General features: G+C 39.5%; 1 protein-coding gene across 3 annotated transcripts in view; it reads right to left on the bottom strand.

Moving 5' to 3' along the window:
• LOC132111384 (sodium/potassium/calcium exchanger 2-like) overlaps positions 1-18858 on the bottom strand; it is a 42385-nt gene extending 23527 nt beyond the window's left edge. For all 3 annotated transcript variants that reach the window (XM_059518626.1, XM_059518636.1, XM_059518646.1), the window contains exons 1-2: positions 18640-18858; positions 16335-17324 (exon numbers count right to left, since the gene is read on the bottom strand). In XM_059518626.1, coding sequence (XP_059374609.1) covers positions 16335-17210 — 876 coding nt within the window. In that variant the 5' untranslated portion in view covers positions 17211-17324; positions 18640-18858. The remainder of the gene's footprint in view (positions 1-16334; positions 17325-18639) is intronic.
• Positions 18859-24608: the final 5750 nt, after the last annotated feature.

Genomic DNA, 24608 nt, shown 5'->3' with positions numbered 1-24608 from the left:
TAAATAATGCATAAATAAATTAAAGAACTAATTACAATGGCAGCCCCTCTCATCACCTACAGGGGATTTCAGGACACATCACAAAGAAGCCAAATCATCAATCTCCAACATTTGATAGAAAAAAGAAGAGCCTCCTCATTTAAGTGAAGGATCCCAAAATAAAACATTAAAAGAGAAAAAAATATATGCGCGTCTCTGTAATCAACAAAACATCAAAGCAGTGCTACTTTACTGCACAGTCAACACCTAGAGAGTTTGAGTTGGTAAATGGAATATGTGTAAACATATAGGCCCATTAACTAGACAAATAGTGCAGCTGTGCTGCGATTTAAACTAAATGGGCAAAATGGTTCATTTTCACAAAGTGGCTTGAAGATGTGAATATGTCAAATGTGAAGCTGATAATAAGAAGAGTTGAGATGACTAATTGGAAGCATTACAGATCAAAGATTAAGCTATGACTTAAAAGATTCTTGAAAAAAAGAGTTAAAAATATTAAGATTTTTACAGTAATTAAATAGAGTCAATTTCATGATGACTAATGAGTTCATGATGAGGGACGACTGTGTGTGTGCATGTGTGTGTGTGTGTCAGGGTCACCTTGAAGATGCTATGAGGGCCAACAAAACAGAATTGGTGAAGGCTGCAGAATGAACATTTATAGAGTAAATTAAGTCATTATGATAATTAGCCTTTCACAAGCTTCATCATAGAGAGTGATTGCAATCAGACTTTAATCTGCAATGTACCACTGACTCCAACACTTTGATCTCCGCATTTACACACACACACACACACACACACACACACACACACACGCATATTCATATTTCTTAATATATATATCCAAAAGTCTGTGGCTACTAATTAAAAGGTGACCTATTATGCCCTTTTTTACAAGGTGTAATATAAGTCTCAGGTGTCTCTAGAATGTGTCTGTGTAGTTTTAGCTCAAAATATCCCACAGATGATTTATTGTATCATTTTGATATATGCTTGTTTTGAGTGGAAGCAGAAATACATCCTTGTGCCTGTATCTATAAATGCAAATGAGCTGCTACTCCCCGCCCCCTTTTCCAGAATAGGGTGGAGCCATTACACCTACTCTACTCTACTCTGCCAAAGAAACATCTGTTTGGTTTTAATTATCGTGTATCGCATTGAAATAATGCGTTTTAAAGCCACATCAGTTGATATACAAACTTCTGATATATTGTTTGCTGAGAGCACAGAAAGTGGCTGTCACATGGCATGTGATAATTAATCTAAGTGCTCTTTCATGTCTATATGTCTCTCTCATATATATATATATATATATATATAGCAAATAAATTCACCCAGCAACAGCAAGCATTTCTCCAGCTTCAGTCCCACAGCAGTGGCATCATATACTGCTTCAGTAAGGAAAGTCCTTTATCTCTGCTCTGGCTTCAACATCGGCTAATTCCCTAATATTTTAAAATAGCTTGGATCGATTGAGCTTCAGGTTTCAGCCTGCATCTCGCTGGCAGCTCCTCTCCTTCAGTTTCCATCATGACTGACCTTGCCGCTCAGGATCAAACACAGACTGACAGGATCTTCTTTCATACATACACACGTAATTATACTTGTTCACATAGTGACTGACGGTGGGACAGGAACACCTCATACCTTATATTATGGGATGAGTGGGAAAGATTTTCAAGTTTAATTGATCTAGATTGTGTTTACTCATTATGTTGTCTATGAAATGCATGACAGTGGAAAATTATCTTACGTAAAAGCACTTTCAACAAATAGGGCACATTTAAATCTCTCTTTACTTAAAAGCATTAAAGGCATAAATGAAGCTTTGTTAGAAAACACTCAGAAGACTTTTGGCCTTCTTGACTGTAATCAGCATTGTGTCCCACATTTTACATGCAACCCTATTACAGTTTTTTTTTTACGATTGCTTACACACTAAAATGAAAAATAACACACAGCTAGTGAAACCTTACACTCAAAGAACAAAACCTCAGCCCAGATCTGCACAACTATAAGCACATTCTCAGCCTCACACTTTTTGCAAAACACTAAACACACATCTCTATATTAGATGCATAAATCTAAAATTATGTCACTTCTTGGCCATTTCAAGACACTGCTTTTCAAAATACTACACATATGAACCTATTGATCAGACACGGCCATCAGGTGTGCAGAGCTCAGGTGTCCGTCAACAGACGTGGGCGGGTTCTGTACAATGTTACATCACATTTTACAGATTCTGCCCACAGCTTGTTCTGAGACACTGCTTATGATTTATGGGGATTCAAAAAAAAATGGAGCGGGTGGTTCACACACTGCCAACACACAATTATGTTCAAGCAACATGTAAACGTGAATTTTGCATAATTACATTCCCTCATTGCATAATTACAATCCCTCATTCAAGCAATGGAGGAGGCATGTGACCTGATAGATGCAGAGCCGCATGGATTCGCCATTTGAGAAGATTCTTCTCTTGCTGCTTTACAAGGGAGGACATTGACTGTGATATGGATGAAGTGGCCATACCCAGCTATATGAAGAGATGATGCTAAGGTGTTGTTTACTCATCTCCACGAAAGTGTATGTACTACTGAATATTATATTTGGAATACATTATGATTTTAAGTGTAAAATACAGCCTAATTGCAATGATGTACTGAAAGATTTTACAATGTGATGGGAAATAAATATTGTCATGAATGTGCAGTACTTGTCTCATGTGTTGTGACTGGTCAATATATTCATGTACTTTTTAAAATAACTAATAAAAGAAAAAAAAACTGCATGAAGAATAGAAATGATAAAAGTGTTTAAGATTGTGCCCAGCAGTGTCTAAGTGGCTCAAACAGAATCCAACTGTATGAACCATGTGTTTGCCATATGGTACAAAAATTGGGTTTTGTTGAATTATTGTTAAGTTTTAAATGAAGTGCTTCATTTTGCAAAAGATCTGAGATGTTATTATACTTGTGTGTGGATGTGTTAATTGTGTGTGTGTTTTGACAAAATGAGCCTTGTTTTTAAAACTATAAGCAATCGTAAAAAACTGTAAGAAATGATGTCCTGATAAGACAGAAACTGTGACTGACTTCCGTATTGTGACGTACTGAGTATCTTCAAGTGATGCTGCTTATCAAACAAGAAAAAAACAGTGCAGGACTTGGTATTATCCATCAGTTCTTGATTAGATTGTGAAATGTGAGCATTGCACACCAGAATAGAGGCAGATCTTTATGCAACATCACCAGAAAGAAGTGAGTGATATCACAGGAAGAGTATGTTTTGACAATTTGTTTGCAATAAAAATATATATATATATAATAATTGAGTTTTTTGTGATACTCATCCTATACAACAGTTAATTAAGTTAATATTGGGTTATTTTAGACACAGTGTTGTCTGTTTTGCTCAATTTTGCCAACCAGAAGATAAAGACAAAGCAGAACTGTTCACCCCCGAGCAACCCAGAGTGGCATTTCATTTTTAATCCATGTTTTGAACGAACTGGGTGAATTATTTGGCACGTTGACTTTGCATAGACCGATGCTGCACTGGTGCTGCACAGACCGATCGGTGTATGACATCAAAGTACATCGAGAGCGATTCAAATGCACAAGGAGTCATCTGCTCTCTAAAGCTGTTGCGGTTCTTTGATGTCACACACCGATCGGTCTGATGTTGATGATCCGCTTCAAGTCGAACAAGCCTAATGATTTGTTTCAATGAACCATTCATAAAGAATCATTTACTTCACTCCTAAATAATCAGCCATTTGAATGAATCAAACGAATGAATAAATGACTCGATGACTTAATCATTAAGACATTTACCACCACCTACTGGCAGTTTTAGTTTATTATTTAGATTATCATTTCATTAAATAAATAATTTAATATTTTCATAGTAATATTAATAAAATTAAGAAGATAAATTATTGAAGTTATAGTTCACCCAACCAAAAATGACAATTCTGTCATCATTTACTCACATGGTCCAAAAGAGTATATGTAATAAATGTTATCAAACAAAATATTTTTTGCTGAACCTACTATTTGTAATCTCTGTTTGATGCTTTGCACAAAAAATGACTTTAAATTATCTTTTCAGAGTCATTTCTCCAAATTTGATGTACGATTAATTAGTTATATTTAGATAAAAAAATGTAATCGCCTACCAGCCCTAATATATATATATATATATACATACACAGACACACACACACATACATACATACATACATACATACTACATATATACATACAGTGGGTATACAAAATGATCTGACCCCTTTAAAATAATCACATTTTGTTACTTTTCAGTCTGAAATGAAGACGGACACAGTTTTTGATTTCTCCATCTGTGTTTACTCAGTGCATCTTATAATATTGTTTTCGTGAAAGATAAAAAAAAGTGAAAGATAAAACACTAACATGTCAGAAAAAAAAGGAATCACTGAGTTGGAAAAAGGATCACTTCCTTGTGTCAGTATTTTGTTGAATCACCTTTTGCTTTAATTCCATCCTTTAGTTTGTTAGGATATGTCTCTACTAATTGCACACTGTAGGCCTCTCTATAGCCTCTCTGATCCAGGGAATGCATTTTTTTTATGGGTGTTTTAAAACTTTCAAAAATATACATATATGCCATAATTAATATTAACTGAAGGTTAAGCACTTCTTTTCACTGCCTAATTTCCCATTTTGTAGCCTCTCTCTATTTGTCTTTCCTTCATGGATGTATCATTGCAGTAATCTATGTTTATTTAAGAGAGAGATTGATATGCATCTCTATTTCAAATTTACATTTACTATTCAGACACTCTTCTAATGCTGATGAGCGCTGATATCATCACAATGATCTGTAGGCGTGGTAATTAAGTCCAGAGACAAATGTGAACACACACACACACACACACACACTTGAGCAGCAGATGCAATGGTGCACTGAGGGTCTTTGTGTGGTTACAGGGTCAAGCTTTCACTGGTCTCATATGGACAGGAAGTGTTATTTTTAACATTCAAGAGGTGATAGCATCAAGACCACTTAGTCCCTGATGTACGGTAAACTGTAATTGAAGCATAAATGACCTAAAACTTAAAACCAATCCTGCTCCTATTTTTAACTCAGACAACCTGAGATCCCATCTGTAAACCCAAATTATTAGAAACCATAGCATTATAAACCATATGTTTGGTGTATAACAACATTTTCTGTCAGCTGTGTGTCCAATAAATTCTAATCTAATGTGGTGTTCCCCAAGGCTTTATGTTTGGACTGTTCTAAATCTTCAATAAATATTACAAAATAAATACATTTCTCCTCTACTAACAAAGAAAATAAAAAGAAAAGGAACAGCAGAAAAAAAAAACATTAAGTTTTTTTTTTGTGTTTGTTTTTTTGTTTTTGAGAAGTCACATAAAACTGTTTTGTTTAATTTTAAAGTGTGGTGCATTTTGCTTCTGCATACAGCTTACAGGTTCCCTTTCAAGGGAACTTCGAACTGCATCCTCTAGGGGGCGCTATGGGAAACACCTCATCGTGACCCGTGTCTGAAGCATACTTTGAAAAAACACCAACGAGTTGGTCGGCAACAGCCTCTGAAGTCACTACCAGCGCGACTATAAACAGGCACCGGGAGAACACGTCATTATTTTCTTCATCTTCACTGACTGTTCGGTTTGAAACGTGCATCTGAAAGAACTGAAAAGAGCGATCTTTCTCTGTATATCATGCCGACTACTAGTAAGCGTTTAGACAATTTGTGCATCCTTGTCGGCGTTATTTGACACCCGATGACAAACACGATCTTTGCGTCATTTGTTTGGGTGAAGAGCACGCGTGCAATGTCTTTGAGCAGACTATCTGAGTACATTGTGAGTGTTTTTTCAATGAAAAATCTCTGCTCTCGTTCATCTCTTTTTCAGAGGAAAAACAAGGTAAAAAAAAGACAGCCATCTGCTTCCCAGGGTTCAGGATCCACCGCTGCTGAGGCACGGAGGAGAATGAGCTCGTGAGAATTTGAAGTGGCTCTGTCTGAATGGTTTAGAGAGGGACTTTCCCTTGGGGGAAAAGGCCACCTTGAGGCCGCCTTGATGGGCGTTATTTTTCTGACCATAGCCCTCCAGCTCAGGTGAGCCTTTCATTTCTCCCTGAACTCCATACAGAGATAAAAAAGAAATGAAAGAGGCCGTTTTCTTCTCGCATCCATCGGCTTCGGCATAAGAGTTGTGCGAAAACGGCTATGAGAGGATGCCCCCTGTAGAAAGAGCTTTCTTTCTGCGGGGAAGACATCCTCTCTTAATCTCCCTCCTTGCCATCTAAGCCCCTTCAAGAAACAGCAGAGCAACATAGAGGTCCTGGCCTGTCTCGATCTGAGGATCAAAGACAGGCACAGAAGGCTAGTGTCACGACACCCAATCCTCCCCCACCTGCGGGCAGGGGTAAGAGGAATCATGGGTCACAGGAGATCACAAGTTTTTGTGGGAGCTTCCTTGATCATCAGACCTGGCACAGCACTGCAGGGAAATTTCATGGATGTCTTGGTTGTGCTGTCGCATACAGCGAGAAGTGGAGGTGGCAGTTAGAGAAGAATTCTTGTATATGCTGACTCAGGTGATGCTCCCCTCACCAGAGGTTTGTAAAATTTGAGCTTGCCTCTCCCATGTGGTTCAGCGCCTCTGCAGTGATTAGGAAACTTTAGCTACACACGCTAAGCTCTGTGTACTTTCTGAAAACCACATGGTGGTTAGTGTGCACGTGAACACTTTGCACACTTTCTAAAATCCATGTAAGTGGTAAGTGTGCACGCAAGACTCTGCTCACTTTCTGAAATCCTGTACGGTAAGGGTTACGTGCTCCACCTCGTTCCCTTTCTTGAGATGATTAGACCTTGGTTCCTTGGGCTCTATTCAGCCAGTGTGTATTTGTTTATTCACTTCAAGCATCGCTTCCCTCAACATGAGGGGCTATTTGCGAGATTCTCGTGGCAGTTTAGAAACGCTCCCATTTTCCAAGAAAGTTTGCCTATGAGCGCACTACTCTGAATTCGGAGTTCTCCTCTCATATGAGACTGAGTTCTCAGTTTTTTTCCCCAAAGTGCTCCAGCATTATTTCCACAGATTGAGTTGATGACTCTCAAACATACTGTTTTGAGATGCACCATTCCATCTATGAGATGCTCTATCAGAGTGCCACGAGAGCCCCTCCTTAGAACAGTATTTGAAAATCCATGTTAAGATAAGTTTGCTAGTGAAGTCTTTGCATACTTTCTGAAATCCACACTGTGGTAAGTTTGCATGCTAGTATTCTGCGTTCTTTCTAAATTCCTATATGGTGAGGGCTACACGTGCTTGCTTTGTGCCCTTTCTTGAGTTGGTAAAAGCCCCGTTCATCTTGGGCTCCACTCCACCAATGTATCCTTGGATACCTATCTAAACAGGGTGTTGCTACTAGGGACCTGTCGAGACAGCTCCCTCAGCAAGCTTATACGAAAGCAAGCGGTAGCCCCTGTGTGACAGACAAGTAGTACTTACTTAGTATAAAATGCTAGGTTTTTAGCCGTATCCCTTTAAAGGAATATTTCCTGATTCCAAGCCTTCAGCTCTACCCCAGGCCGAGGCCCTAACAATTAATTTGGGTATATAGCCTATGGCTTTGGCCGTAAGGGGTACTGTCACAGACAGCCGCCTAAACGTCCCAGGGGCAAATCCCATGGAAATGGTAGAGTTGGTACTTAGTGTTCGCCATGATTCTGGCCTGCACTCCCCTCAGCATGGCGGCGTGGGTATACTGTTCCCCAAAGAGCCCCCTGAAGGACGCACTTCTAAGTTCCCTTGAAAGGGAACATCTCAGGTTATGAATATAACCATGGTTCCCTGAGTAGGGAATGAGACACTGCGTCCTCTAGCTCCCTGCCATGCATTACACAAAATGCATGGATAATTCATTCATAGTAAGACAAGTGACGTGTATTAATAAAATAAGTATATTATGTATATCATAATTAACATTTTCTGAAGATTATGTTAATTTTTTTCACTGACCCATTGGTGAAGAAAAATATATATATATATACTTTTTAGATTTCACATCAGTCCCAAATTAATGTAACCAGTTTATCTCTGATAGCAATGGATGAAGTGTTACTAAACCAGACAAAACAAAAACCACACAGAATCGTGACAAAAATCACAATTACACAATATGTAAAAATAATCACACTGATAGATGGATTGATGAAAATTTTTATTTAATTATTTTCAGCAGAAAGCATTTCAAATTAATGAGTATATAAGTATGTTTGCCAAAAAACATTTTTAAAATAATAGTTGCAATAACGTTGTACCGAAAACACTAAGTACTAAAATGTGTAGTTAAATAGAGTCTAAGGCTAATCATGATCTATTTGCCCACTCACATGGACCCAGGTGTCGCAAGCTCTCTTGCAAATATGAGAAGAGACAGATCAAAGCTAGTTAATAAGGAGATTAGAGAGATTAAAGCATGATCACAAAATCCCCAGCAAATGCATTACGCCTTCAGATGCAGCCAAGCCGGAAGAGCTTTACATTACAAACTGTCACAGTCTTCACTCTGTTAATGTTCTTGCAGAGTACACAAAAATAACATCAAAGTCACGTAATAGGAAATGCAAACACATAATAATAAAATGCATACACTTAATGCTGTGTAAATAACTGGATAAAAGTGTCTGTCAAATGCATATGTACTGTATATGTCTATGCATCACCAAATTATGAGCATTTGACGTTTGGATATTTTACTCAGACTTGTGTTTTTCCGGGTCTCGTGTCCCTTTCTTTATCCCATTAAAAAATAAATGAATAAATAAATAAATAAAAATGTTAAGCAGAATGCATTAACTGCTCTTTTTGATAAAATGAAATTGAATGATGTAGACTGACAAACTATTAAAAGCAACCTCAAATAAAAGCTGTCCATACAGTATGACTTCTTTCAAGTCTTCTAAAGCAATCAACACTTTTCTGTGAAAAACAGCTAAAATGCCTGTGCATTTATGAGTAGGAAGTAGAAAAATCAAAGGGCGTATATGTGAGGATCAGGAAGGGGAAATGCTTATTCACTTATTCACCACCTCTGCAGCTACATGAAAATTAAAAATTGTAAAGATTATTAGTGCTAAGCACACTGTAGTTCCCTTTCGAGGGAACTTCGAACTGCGTCCTCTAGGGGCCGCTTTGCGGAACACCTCGTCATGACCTGTGTCTGAAGCATACATTGAAAAAACACCAACTTGTTGGCCGGCGACAGCCTCCAACGTCACTACCGGCGTGACTATAAATAAGCACTGGGAGAGCACGTCACTATCTTCTTCATCTTCACTGACTGTTTTGTTTGAAGCGTGCATCTGAAAGAACCGGTAAGGGCGATCTTTCTCTGTTTATCATGGCGACAACTATCAAGCGTTTAGACAATGTGTGCATCCATGTCGGCGTAATTTGACACCCGATGACACACGCGATCTTTGCATCATTTGATTGGGTGAAGAGCACGCACGCGATGTCTTTGAGCAGGCAATCTGCGTGCATTATGAGCGTTTTTTCAATGGAAAAAGCTCCGCTCTTGTTCGTCTCTCTTCTGAAAGAAAAGGGGAAAAAAAGGCAGCCATCTGCTTCCCGCGGTTCAGGACGTGTCCACGCCGTGACGTGGAACAGAATGAGCTCGTGAGAATACAGGTGGATCTGTCTGAATGGTTTAAAGAGGGATTTTCCCTTTCGCGCTCGTAAAAAAAAGAAAAAAAAAAGAAAGAAGGGCGGACGAGAGAGAGCCTCGGGAGGATGATGTTATATCTTTAACACTTTCTGATACTGAGGTTAGTGCTCTGCAGGGTTTTTACCCAGGAAAAGCAGGATATATTTGAGGATGGTGAAAAAGCTGAGGCTGAGCCTTCTCAATTCTCCTGCCCTGCATATGTAGAGCTGTTGGAGGTTATTGAGCGAAAATTACCTTTTGACCATAACCCTCCAGCTCAGGTGAGCCTTTTATTTCTGCATGATCTCCATACAGAGATTAAAAAGAAAAGAAAGATGCCGTTTTCTTCTCACATCCATCGGTTTCTGCATGAAAGTAATCTGCTGACATCGAGGTGATGCGCGAACGCGGCTATGAGGAAATGCCCCCTGTAGAAAGAGCAAAATATTTTTTTTATAATTTATAAATAATTTTTAACTGTGAATTTTTTTTTCTTTCTGCAGGGGAAACATCCTCTCTTAATCTCCCTCCTTGCCATTTAAGCGAAGGGGCTTAAATGGCAAGGCATACACAGTAGCAGGTCAGGCTGTGGCTTTATTACACACAATCCTGGTGCTTCAAGCATATCAGACTGATCTGCTAAGAGACCTGGATAGAGGCAGGGGCCTTTTTCTGATCAGGTAGCTGAGCAGCGCCGCACCATGGATCTCTCTCTGTGCTACCCAGCAGGCCACCTCTGCCATGGTTAGGACTATGGCGGCCATGGTGGCAGCGGAGAGACATCTGTGGATGAACCTGGCAGACATCGGGAGGAAAGAAAATGCTTTCTTCTCGATGCTCAGGTTTAGCCTTCTGAGCTTTTCGGTATTTCCGTTCAGACGGCGATTTGAGAAGTTCAGGTAGACGAAGGCACACTCTGCTGCTTTCAGATCCTTCGTTCCACGAAGGTCCAGGTCTGACTCCGAACAACATAGGGGTCCTGGCCTGTCCCGATCTGAGGATCAAAGACAGGCACAGAAGGCTAGTGTCGCAACTCGCGCTCCTCTTTTACCTGCGTGCAGGGGTTAGAGGAATCGTGGGTCAAGAGGAGGTAAGCAGAACCTAAGGGGTATGAGCTTTACCCTGGGCCGAGTCCCTAACAATTAAGTTGGGTATGTAGCTTAGGCCTTTTGGCCGTAAGGGGTACTGTCACAGACAGCTGTCTAACGTCCCAGGCAACTCCCATGGGAATGGTAGAGTTGGTACTTAGTGCTCGCCATGATTCTGGCCTGCACTCCCCTCAGCATGGTGGCGTGGGTATACTGTTCCCCAAAGCGGCCCCTAGAGGACGCAGTTCGAAGTTCCCTTGAAAGGGAACTGTCTCAGGTTACGTATGTAACCATAGTTCCCTGAGTAGGGAACGAGACACTGCGTCCTCTATCTCCCTGCCATGCTTCTGACGCAAGCTTCAGATGAAGAAGATAGTGACGTGCTCTCCCGGTGCTTATTTATAGTCGCGCCGGTAGTGACGTCGGAGGCTGTCGCCGGCCAACAAGTTGGTGTTTTTTCAATGTATGCTTCAGACACGGGTCACGAAGAGGTGTTCCCCAAAGCGGCCCCTAGAGGACGCAGTGTCTTGTTCCCTACTCAGGGAACTATGGTTACATACGTAACCTGAGACAGTTTTCTGCCTGAAGGCATCTCATGGAAATAGGGGCGCATTTGTAAGACAATGTCAAGATAAAAATAGCACAAATTCTGACATGCACTGAAGCAGATCAATGACAGTTTTAAATTAATGGACTGTTTGGATTATTCTGGCATCGGGAGAAGGATATTTACAAAATTATACACATTTACATTTGCAAAAAAGAGGAAGGAATAATATAAAACCGATTCAATAGAGTCTGAACAACTCTTACTAAAGTGACACTGTCTAAGAGTGGATAAGGTTTCAGATTAAATGTATTTCTTTACAAGAGCTGAAACAATTATTTGTGATAACAGTTTGCAGGTAATTTAAGTGAATTTAAATGAACTCATCCAATCTGAAGTTTGTACAGCTGCAGATGTTCGTCTTCAGTAAAACAATTAATATGGTCAATTATATGATGACTAAAGGAAAATAAATTAAGGGATGCTTGTGACTATAATTACACCATAAACTTCATTGACACCTTGTGTTTGCCAAGGATTTAAGTAATGGTCCGAAAAATGACAATTAATAATAATAACAATAATATATCCAAACAACAGATAGTATAAATAAACAAAAGTTAACTATTATTAAGTTTAGTATTAAGTTGTAATTAAAGGAAAATACTTAAATGTGATTTTATTTCAACAAACAGTATTTTAACATGCAAAAATATTAAAATGTTGGTAGTGTCTCGTTTGTGTATTAATGTTTTTACATAAATATATGACTTTTTTTCATTTGAGAAATCCACTACTTGCTACTGACATGGAAGTGGATGAATGATCGGTAACATTCTTAGCATTCTCCACTCCTATACAATATTTAATTCATGTACTCAAGATAAATCCAGATTTACCAGGCTTTTTGAGCTCATACCTACAAAACTAATTTCCATCTCTTGTCACAAGGTAAGACTAAATCCTTGGGGATAATCGGAGCATCAGTAACAAATATCGCAGAAAGGTCCTTTACCTGAACCAATATAGAACAGAAGACTCTCCAAATACCCAGCATACAATCACATTTCACAGCAGAACACCCACACGAAACACACAGCCTCGATCTCACTTTCTCAACCCTGAGAAGAGCCTACTGAGTTCTGAAGATGATACATGCTGCCAAAAAGGACGCCTTTGTCTCACTGTAAAAATGCATTAGAAGATGCTACATTCGTAGACTGTAATAGATCTCAACATTCTTAAAACAAGATCAATTTTATAAAATCAATAATAGGCTTCTAGAAATATATAACATCTTGTATTCCACTGGAAAACTGTATTATTATAAGCATAAGGTTTATGCTTAAACCTACCCATACCACCAAACCTGTCCCTAACCTTCACACCTCAGAAGCAGCAAAAGTGTTGTGCATTAACACAAGCTTTTAATCATTTTATAACATTTGTCAAAATCCTTGATAGGTTTTCAATAAGTGCTTGATCATATGGAATTGAACATTTAGTGACATTTGTAAGCATTTTAACTTAAATGAAATAATGATTTGTTTGAACAATATCTAATGTTCAATATAATGACTAATGATCCATTAAACGTTATATGTTTGTGAATTACATTAATTATTAATGTACATTATAATAAAGTGTTACCCTCAAAAGAAGGTAATTTCTACTTCCATGTCCCCATTCTTTGTCTTAAAATAATAATATAATGGTTAAACTGTCTGCGTTACAACTCAGTCTCCCCTATATTGCAGTTTTGTAAATTAAGCTATATTACTCATGTTACAGATAAATTAATGCGTTAATGCAGTTTAAATTGTTTGAGTGTTTAAAATTAGGGCTAGCAATATGAACAATAATGGTAAAATAAGACTTAACATAAGCAGATTTCTGTATCTAAAAGAGAAAAAGTGTGTGGCAGTGCAAACATCAGTATTAGCCATGGATTTTAGCAATTAAATATTTGATGATTTGTGGTACACTAAAATAATTCTGTTGTTTTGGGGACTACAATCACATGGCTCATGGCACAAATGCTGCTTTTGAGTCATGTTACACCCCGTTGGTATGAATATCTTCCTGTAGCATTAGCGTGTTGTTCTTTCCCTTTTTCTTAGGCTGTTTTTTCATGAATGCTTCACCTCACATCATATCACCATAGAGACCTGTCTGGTGTCAAAACAATTAGTGTTGAAGACAGTGGTTTAGGCACATCATCCTAAACTAATGGTGCTGAAAGATACATTTGTTCTACTGCACTTATTAGATCTATAATATGATCTAATAAGTGAAGAAATTCACTACCCCAGATGAACCTATCTAACCCTGTATGGATCCTGCTCACTTACGTTGCCATATCTGAAACACAACAGCAGATCCGAGAAGAGGGACGAGGAGCCACTGATATTTCCAAGGATTGTTTCCATCTTTCAACAGGACACAATTTGTTCAGCTTAACCAAAAGAGTTTTACCAACACTTGACATTGTTTAATCCTTTATGAACAGAATGAGGCAATGGACATGACTCCACCATCCAACAATCGCAATACAGTCTCTTTTGAGATCCAGCACTGCAAGACTCCTCCTGGCCACCTTAATCCATTACAACAATGGCGGTGTAGGAATTCTCGGGGCAAAATCACATAGAAAATGGCTGAGAGTTGAAATAATTCCCTATCTGCTAAAATTGATGTTGGTAATTGTGAATGTGACATTGTTACCACCCTAAACATTCCCAATATGATGCACATGATTCTGCATTCAAGTTGTTGAAAGGGGCATCAGAGCCAAGAACAGACAGACATAGTTTTGAAAACCATTCCTTGCACGTATATAAAAGGGACAGGCATAATACAACTCCTTTAGGATCTTGAGCTGCTAACACAAAGGTTACAGGTTTTAAGATTTCAAATAGTTGACCAAACACTATAATCCTGTGGGAGTAAGTGAACTGCTGTGGAGACCATGTGATGTACCTGCAGTATCTGCAAGGATGTGATTGCAAAAACTGCTGCATTGATCCCGAAACCAGTTTGCTGAATCTGTGGATGTTTCAAGTTAATTGTGCAAATTGCTAAAATTTGTGCAGACTGTTCAAATGTAACTAATTAGGCACGTCCTAATCACTGAGTAAGCAAAAACTTGATCTTACTCCTGCTAATTCTTTTCTGGAAACAGTCTCAATTTTAATTAACAAATGATACGTCCTAGATTGTTTGCAAGTAGCACAATTCTTCTGTAGGTTAGCAAGAATATTGCTTGAACCCCTAAACACTTTTGGGATTAATGAAGCAACATGCAAAGCAGATGATTTTCAGGGAGCTTCCTTTGAAATCTATGAATCTTCATGAGCAGTGCTTGAGGATGCATTGAAAACAACAGGAGTTAGGGATTAGGCTCAAGGTTGAACTGCGGTATTAGATCATGATTATTGTTAGTCAAGGCCTGGTTGCATTAGCGGAGAGAAATGGATTATGGTACATAAAGCCTGCAGGATTATTTCAGATGCATCCATGACTACTGCATCACAAATGAAGAGCTTATGCCTTCATGAACACCAAAACAATTAGAACTGCAGGAAGACTATATTCCCAGTCATGCATGAACAAGTGCATATGTGTCTACGTGTGTCCCATAAAGACAACATCTACCTGTTGCCTGGCAACATTTTAGGGGTAATTCAGGATCAGTATTGTGTGCTTAGAATATAAGAATGTGCTTACTCTTCATGATCCTTATGAACTCATACAGAGAATCTCTCATTTCAATCCAGACCTGTCCTCCAACAAATCCCACTGTCCAGCTAAATAACCTTAAAATCCCTGTCCTCTTCTGTTATTACCTTGTGGTCTGAAATAAAGACTGCTTATTTGTTTTCTATATCAAAAGTGTTACTAGTGATTGTTTAAATACTGGTTATAGTCATATATTAGCAAAAACAAACAAATGCAGGACATAATATTATATCCCTATTTCTGGTGGTGTTTTTTGTGGCAGGAATGTTTAGTTAAATGTTAAATACCAAATAAAACTAATACTGTACTATGTACTAATGTTATACTATTTGCCTCTCCCATATGGTGCACTTGATGTGGTCTCGCATGTGTCTTCATGGACATGCATGAAAGAAGACCACAAGTCCACATCAAGTTAACTATTTTGGACAAGCCCTTAGTATAAGATTATTATAGGACAGGATGCTCCTAGAGATTCAACTATCTGCAAAGTTAAAACCCTAATCAAATATACCTGAACCAGTGTTTCCCAGCCCTGTTCCTGGAGGCACCCAGCATAAAACATTTTAAGCATTGTCTTCCTTATCTGACCCATCTATTTCTGGACTTATAGAGTGTCTTGAGTTGAGTTGTGATAAGTTGAACCAGGTGTTTCTGATTAGGAATAGTTCAAGGATGTGTATGTTGGTGTCTACGGTAACAGAGTTGGGAAAAACAGGAACCCTGTGAACCCTCCAGGACTGGAGTTGAAGAGTCCTGGGGTAGGATGTCCAATCTGATATCTCATGATTCGCGGAGGTCTACATCTAAATCTGCATCTTTTTTTCAGAGTTCGGACTGATGCTGAATTCACAGTGGATAATTATCTGACAGCCTACATGAGGGTCCAGACTCTATTTACAATCCTAATTAAACAGACATGTCTGTAATTTTCAAGTAATTCTGAACACTGCAATGATCTTGTTCCAGGATGTTTGGTGGGACTTGGCAGGATGCCAGCCTAAAATAACTAAAGTTAAAGACCCTGTCCCACTTTGGGTTCGGGAAGTCAACATTGTGTCTTAATGCTGCAGTAATCTTGCCCGGAAAACACTCTCTACAATCAGACCAAAGACCAAATTATTCAGTCTCCTCAGCCATTCCCTAATTCAAATGGGGGTCCATTGAAACTATGATGGATGGACAGTATGTGGAAGGTAGAGATGTCATCAACTCACCTTTGGCTGGGCCTCCACTTCCACCACCTGGTTTCTGTTTATGATGCCCTTGACGAGAGTCTCTACATTCCCATTAAACTTCATGAAGAGCACATAGGCGGCATAGGCAAGCAGCAGACTGATACTCTCCCAGTACATGATGTAGTTATCTAGGAAGAAAATTATGAGCATGATGAGACCGACGATGTAGAAGAATACGTCCCTGAACAGAGGCCACCACGTCAGGTTCAGGATCTCTTTTGAGAAGACTGCACACATTCCGATGACGAACAAGATGTTGAATACAGCAGACCCGACGATAGTTCCGATGCCCACATTACTGTGGGAAATGAATACACCAATGACAGAGGTGAAGAGCTCAGGAGCTGAGCCTCCTGCTGCCATAAAGGTGGCACCTGCCACGTCATCTGAGATCTTGAGTTTCTCTGTGATGACTGTGAGCGCGGGGACAAAAAATTCATCGCAAACAATAGCGAGAGCAATGAACATATAGATCATGCCGAACATGTGTAAGACGACAGCACCACGCCGACGGTCCTCCAGGCTGAACAGGTCAGTCGGATAGTCCCCCTGACTCTCGTTAGACTCTGCGGACGAGCGCATGGCTATGGGTGTGTCCTCTGAGAGGTTACTGTGGTATCCCAGGTGTGTGGAGAGCAGTGTCCTGTGTGGGGCGTGGCTGTGTAGCTCCTCCCAGTGAGCAGTAGAGCGCCACGAGAAGGCCACTGCACTTACTGCTAAAAGACTGATGAGGAGGCCGAGCACCCGTGCAGGCCTGAATTTCTTCCACAAGCGCTGAGAGTGCAGGCGGGCACAGATGATCTGATGGTGCTGCACGTCGGAGGCCATGGCCATTCTCTCTGCTTCAATGCTCATGTGCTCTCTCGTTACGCTACAGTTGGGCTTAGTGCATGCTGAGAATGCTACTTGTACAGTAAATCTGCAGAATCCAGATGTCCTTCAGCACACCAGAGGCTTCCTCATATTAGCCTGAGAAAAATAATCACACAGAGAGGGCAGGATCGAGGTTAATCACACACCGCACAAAGCCAACACGATCTGTGCTGCCAAGGCCAGGTATGTCTGTTTGTCTAAGTAATCTGTGAGCGTGCAAGTGTGAATCTGTGAGCATCTGCGATTGCTGACTTGTTCTTATTCTTAGCTGCGTCTGCATTTTCAAGGTCACAGTGAAACGGCACAATATCAAATGCATGTATGCATCCCTCTCATGTCCGACGCAGCACATTTCACAGCATGAACCTTATATAACCAAGAGCTAAAAATCATTCACATTGTTACTACTGAAAATCTGACTGCCACAAAACAAATCTCTTTGTTTTGACATGCTATAGTATATAAAAAATAAAGAAAAATAAATGTAGAATGGAACTTTCATAGCCTACTTTCAGATCTTCTCATGCCAATGTTAAAACACTTATAAAAGTAATATTTTCCTCACTAGATCAAGAGTATTGCTTCCTTGATGATCATGTTATTAGAACAAATGAATGAAAGTTGTGTAGTCTGATAAAAAAAGGTGTGCATCATGTATTTTCTTAGTATGTTAAAGTGATTTACCACATTTATTGTATTGAGGCATTTACACTTAATGCTGGATAGGACCAAATTAAGTAAAAAAAGGGGGGTCCAGAACAATTTCAGTACAGACACCAGACGTGTCGGGTGATTTGATAAGATTAGTTCTAACTGCTGTTCTCTTGGTCTTTATTTCTATTTATTTGTTATTTGTTTGTTTCTTGTCATGACAATGATACATATAGTGGGAAATAGGAGTTGGTTTAATTTGTTATTTAGGGAATTTCTGATATTTAGACATACAGGTTAATGAAATAAATATCTGAATGTCTCTAAACCCTTTATCATGTTAATCTCTCTCGCAGTGATTTGTCATTTGTTAACATCATCAGTAAATATATCTCCATGCATGGCAATGTCACTTCTAATCAAGCTGCCATTTATCATGCTTCCATTAAAGGGGGGTATGGATGTCATACCTGAATAATCACCGTCTGTCTGACATGCAACAGACCAATCATTCTCATGACCTCTGAGCTCTGGGACCAAACGACAAAGGATGTTAATCTCCATACAGTATATATAAAACCACTGAATGATGAATAGTCTTGATATTTGAATGTGAGTTCTGATCAAACGCCCCGTTATCTGTCTATACCCATAATCTCTAATGAGGCATCATGTGCAATACCAGTTCCGAACTGTTTAATAAAAGCAAATAAACACATTGATAAACTCACTGATCGAATAAATGAAAAATGTGACTTACATTCATAGGTGATGGATGAACGTGCAGCAGGTTGACAGTCCGCGTGCGTCCTCTCTCGTGCCCTCCAGTTATTCCTCTCCGAATCTGATGATGATGATGATGTTATTCAGGGGCGGAGCACCGAGCGCGCATCTCTGTGTCCAGTGTCATGCTTTTATTCCCAGACATCACATATGGCGAGGAGCAACGATCAAACTGAGCACAGCCCCGCTCGCTCGCTCGCTCGCTCGCTCGCTCGCTCGCTCTCTCTCTCTCTCTCTCTCTCTCTCTCTCTCTCTCTCTCTCTCTCTCTCTCTCTCTCTCTCTCTCTCTCTCTCTCTCTCTCTCTCTCTCTCTCTCTCTCTCTCTCTCTCTCTCTCTCTCTCTCTCTCTCTCTCTCTCTCTCTCTCTCTCTCTCTCTCTCTCTCTCTCTCTCTCTCTCTGTGGGTGGGCACAGGTGTCGCCGTGTGGCTCAGTGACGTCACGATGCCCAAGTGGAGGCGTTGCCGTGGTTACACCAGCGGCGTTCTCCGACTCTCGCATCATCACGAGTTTGGAACGATAGAACAAACACAAATAATGTTCATGTATACGAAATAGAGAAACATAATAATAATACAACATTGCTGATTAATATTAAATATTTTGTTTTTGTTTGTTTGTTTGTTTTGTTTTAATAATAATAATAAAAAAACGTTCCTGGATTGTTTGCTATAGCTTAGCTATGCTTGCCAGAATATTGCTTAAACCCCTAAACACTTTTTGGGATTCATGAAGCAACATACAAAGTAAACGATGTTAATTGAACGTCCTTTGGTTAGTGGTTTTCGCTTTAAGTTAAAAATAAATAAATGAATACATTTTAAATAAATTACAATAATTATTAAATAATTAATTGTTCAACACAATTTTTTAAATAGTTACTGTTTTCTGTAATGCATGAAGTACAGATAGTAATACTAGCATTATATATATATATATATATATATATATATATATATATACAGTACAGACCAAAAGATTGGACACACCTTCTCATTCAAAGAGTTTTCTTTATTTTCATGACTATGAAAATTGTAGATTCACACTGAAGGCATCAAAACTATGAATTGACACATGTGCAATTATATATGGAATTATATACATAACAAAAAAGTGTGAAACAACTGAAAATATGTCATATTGTAGGTTCTTCAAAGTAGCCACCTTTTGCTTTGATTACTGCTTTGCACACTCTTGGCCTTCTCTTGATGAGCTTCAAGAGGTAGTCACCTGAAATGGTCTTCCAACAGTCTTGAAGGAGTTCCCCGAGAGATGCTTAGCACTTGTTGGCCCTTTTGCCTTCTGTCTGCGGTCCAGCTCACCCCTAAACCATCTGGATTGGGTTCAGGTCCGGTGACTGTGGAGGCCAGGTCATCTGGCGCAGCACCCCATCACTCTCCTTCTTGGTCAAATAGCCCTTGATGCCTTCAGTGTGACTCTACAATTTTCATAGTCATGAAAATAAAGAAAACTCTTTGAATGAGAAGGTGTGTCCAAAATTTTGGTCTGTACTGTATATATATATATATATATATATATATATATATATATATATATATATTTATATATATGTTTGTGTGGGGGTGTGTTTCATAAGTCACTGCAATAATGAGATTTGGAAATAAATCTGCTTAATTGTCATAAATGCAATGCTATTATTGGCTTTTTTTTTCATTTATTTATTCATAACTTAGACCTATTTATTTATCGTTTGAGACATTTTTATTGCAGCCTTCCATGAGATTCACCCACATTAACAGGCTTGATTTTATTTGGTAAACTAGCACAATTCTCTCTCGAAAAAAGTAAATAAAAATAAAAGGTCCAGAATCTCTCAGTTGGACGGTATACCTTTTCTAAAGGTACATTTCTAATGGGTGCATATTAGTACTGTAAAAGCACAAATTAGAACCTAAATGGTACACATTAATAACTTTTGAAAGGATCCCGCCCCAGTGACCTTGTACAAGGTTCGAGAACCCTGTTAAAAAGAGAAAATCTCTCCGTCTCTCTCTTTGGATTAACACTCTTCACTGTTTTTGACAATAAGAAGTCAGACTGTATTCTTGGGTCTGTCCGGTGTGTGGAGTGAATTTATTCAGGTGGAGAGGAAGGAAAGTGGCGCCTTCGAGTGAGCGGACAGGGGTCAATGTATCGATGCTCTAAATCTGTCGCTTTTGTACTACATTGAGACTCTCCAGTTACACTTCTAAGGTAAAGGCTGTGTTTCAGACACTCTCGGGAGTCAGGAGTGTGAAGTGCTGCTTTTTGCTCAGGCTGAAGTGTTGGTTGGGAATTTTTCATCGGGTAAATGCTTTTCTGTTCTGTGCAGATCTATGCAAGCCATTTTTGCTGAATCTATCTAAACTGCCCACGCAGAATCCAGAACACTCTCGCCCTCATTAACACACATTTCTGCTGTCTCATTAAAAGTCTCTGATTGATGGACACAGTTCAGAGTGAGTCATGATTTACAGTCCGCTTGTGTGAGCTCACCTCTCCAGAGTCTGTCCTCACTAGTGCTCAGAGGAATTCTGTGTATTATTATTATTATTTACATTTTTTTTGTCAAAAAAGGATAATAATTGATAAAAATAACAATCATTTGTAGCACACCAACCAACAGATTCACGGATAGTTTGTGTAGCCAGCCAAAAGTGGGAAACACAAAATCAATAGTTAGTTAAGATTTGGAGCCAAACAAATAAGTGTTTATAAAACATGTCTGTACTCATTAATGAACAAAACATTAGTCCACAATAATCAAAACATTAACTGTATCTTTAAATCTATCTGGCAGCTAATGTTGTTAATATTGTGAGTAGCTATGTAGTACATCTTGCTCTTGTGGCATTTGATAATACTACTACTACAAATAATAATACTAATAACTTTTGCCCATCAGTCAAAGTGGCATTACGTCACGAGAGTGTGGACTCAGAAGAAGACCACAAGGCAAGGGTTTAGGGTGCAATTTGGGACCAGGCCGATAAGTGCCACTACAAAAGTGTGTACTTTTTTTTTTCTTCTACAAACTTTAAGGGCGTAGTATAAGCATGTACATTGGGATACAACACAAATTTCAAATGGTGCATTCAGTAGTATATTATGGCTGTTCTTTGAGTACTTAGTATTGATATCGACATGGAACAGCATAATCATCTCTGTTTTATGTTAATTACACAAATAGTAAGTTTTAGAGAGTGATCTTCTATCTACACAATAATTAATACCTGTCCAATAAAAGTGAAGTAACTTGGTCTCCTCTACTCAGGATTGTTGGTCTTTCTGTCTTCTGGTTTCAGAGCTTTTCTTCACTTTTTTGGCCATTTGTAATATTTATGGGTCTGGTTTCTGCTTCCAGCTATTGTTAACTCTACAAAACAGCTTGTTTTGCTGTTTTATATTGCAAACTGGTGTGTCTTGCCATGTTATTGTAATGTATGATCTTAATTATGAACAGTTTGTAATGCAAACGTGTTTACTGCAAGTTTTTATTCTTCTTGTAATTTCCCTGCAGCGGCTAATAAGCCAGAGGTCTTGCACATTCAAAAATAAATATATATATATATAAATATTTTATAATAAAGCAATTTTTATAGAAAATAAAATACTCAGTGGAGTCTCATGTGAGTGTACAGTAGAGGACTCTAACTTTTTAACTAACATCAAACTACTGAATACAATGTAAGCATAGGTTTAAAAGTGTGTGTGTGTGTGTGTGTGTGTGTGTGTGCATATATATATATATATATATATATATATGTATGTATATATATTTCTTGAATCAAAGTGCACAACAAAATAGTCTAACTTAGCCTTAGTTCAGTGTTGTTATTGTGTGGATTGTATATTGTATTTAAATGTGAACAGCTTGGCTGTGCAATAAAGGTACAGTGGGCAGTTTGCTGTCTATTTCGAATTAGTCCAATAAGAAGAAAGTCTTGGAAAACTAACAGCAACACAAAATCCTGATGTACTTTGGCGCCGCCTGGTGCTACAGAAACATTATTACAAACAATATAAGTTCTCATTATTGGTGGCAGTCACTATACCTCTGTCCCAGCAGCAAAGGTACAACTATAACGTCACATCTCTAAATATGGGGAATCGTAAAGTAACTGTTGGATGGTATTTGGCATGAGAAGATAAGCTTCATTTGAATCATTTGAAAATCAAATAAAGTACAGCGTGAATGAAAATCTATTGTGTGTGTATATATATATATATATATAAATAATAACGATTTTTTATTTGTTCATAATTTAGCAATCAGATCAAATCAGCTAGCTATTGTTTATGTCTCACGCTTTCTAATGATCTGAACAGCATAACACATTTATCAAATATCATCAGCAATATATTACGAATATTCTTACTTTTTCATCACAGAATAAGCAGTTATGATTAGTAGTAAACTAAATAAATACTTTAACATTTTGAGCTTTATCAATATGGCATATGTTCAGAAATATGAATTTCAGATCATTTCACAGATACTGGTATAATCCTCTTCAGTGTTTTTGATGAAGATGAGACATGGGGATTGTGATTCCTGTTGCACTCTTCCTAGCTCCAGTTTTTCCCAGCAGCACAAGCCTCAGTTCATCTTCACTCACTGTGCAACCTGGAAATCTAAGGAAATGCATAGTATTACAATGCAAAAAAAAAAAGTATTTTAAGTCCCCTTTCAGTCGGTTACTCTCAACGCCAATCTACTTCGAGTGTAACCTAAACGAGCCAATGCACATTGGCATGCAATTATTGTATCCAGCTGCCGCTGCTCACTCCGTGAGTATAAGAAGGCAGCAGGTGCAATGCATACCAGCTTTTTCGCTTCGGAGCCGAGCGTTAGTATCGCTCTGCTCAACTGTGTCTGTTGTAAACTACGAGTTCAGCACGCTCTCGGAAGCTTCGTGTGTTGGCGAGACGGCGCTTCAGCGGCAGTCGTTCCTGTGTTGAGTGGATTGCACACTTCAGGCTGCACTACCCCTGTCGTGTTGCAAGCGGCCAAGTCCCCTGTGCGTCAGGTGCGTCTTTGTAAAGACGACGGATCGTCCTTATAAGGATGCCATTTCACCCGTGTGTTTCTGGGTGCGGTCGTTACCTGGCAACGGGTGATGGTCACAATCGCTGCCTCATGTGTCTGGGCGTCGACCACGCAGAGGTGGCTTTCGTGGATGAGTTATGTTCTCACTGCGGGAATATGACCATCTCAGAGCTGCAAACCAGGCTCCGCTACCTTCAGGGGGGCGGAGTCCCGTTGCCGCTGCCGCGATCTGGGGCTCATTCTCGTTCCCCCAGGAGGGCACGGAGAGTTGCGGTTGTGGAAGTGCGGCACTCACCGGGTCCAAGTTACACCGGCCTGTCGCCAAACCCTCACTCCCTGGTCAGATCTTGCATTTCTCCGGGTAGTGGTGCCCCTAGAGCAGATCTCCGAGCATGCTGTGGTTTACACGTATGCCTCCACCTACGGCTGGGGGGCCACGTACAACGGGCATGCAGTCTCTGGGGTTTGGACGGGCCCGCAGCTGCAGTGGCACATCAATTGCCTAGAGCATCCACTTGCCTTGAACTGTCTCAAAGTTCATTTACGAGACAAGCATGTGCTGGTCCGAACAGACAACACTGCGACCGTTGCGTACATCAACCGACAAGGTGGTCTGCGCTCCCGCTCAGGATGTGCCCTGCCCATTCAGGTTGCGAGCTCACTCAACTAGAAGTGTTGCATCCTCCTGGGCACTGGCTCGTGGTGCCTCGCTGACAGATATTTGTAGAGCTGCGGGCTGGGTGACCCCTAACACGTTTGCTAGGTTCTATAGCCTTCGTGTAGAGCCGGTATCCTCCTGTGTTCCTGTGTACCTCAAATGGGTAGTGGCACTGAGAGGCCCCGGTTAGTGTCGGCTTGCTTAAACTACTCCAGAGTGTCCGTACTGTAGACCCTGTTG

Source organism: Carassius carassius, chromosome 2 (assembly GCF_963082965.1).
Source record: "Carassius carassius chromosome 2, fCarCar2.1, whole genome shotgun sequence".
NCBI lineage: Eukaryota > Metazoa > Chordata > Actinopteri > Cypriniformes > Cyprinidae > Carassius > Carassius carassius.
Note: the sequence above shows the minus strand (reverse complement) of the source record. Positions and strands in the feature narration are given on the sequence as shown.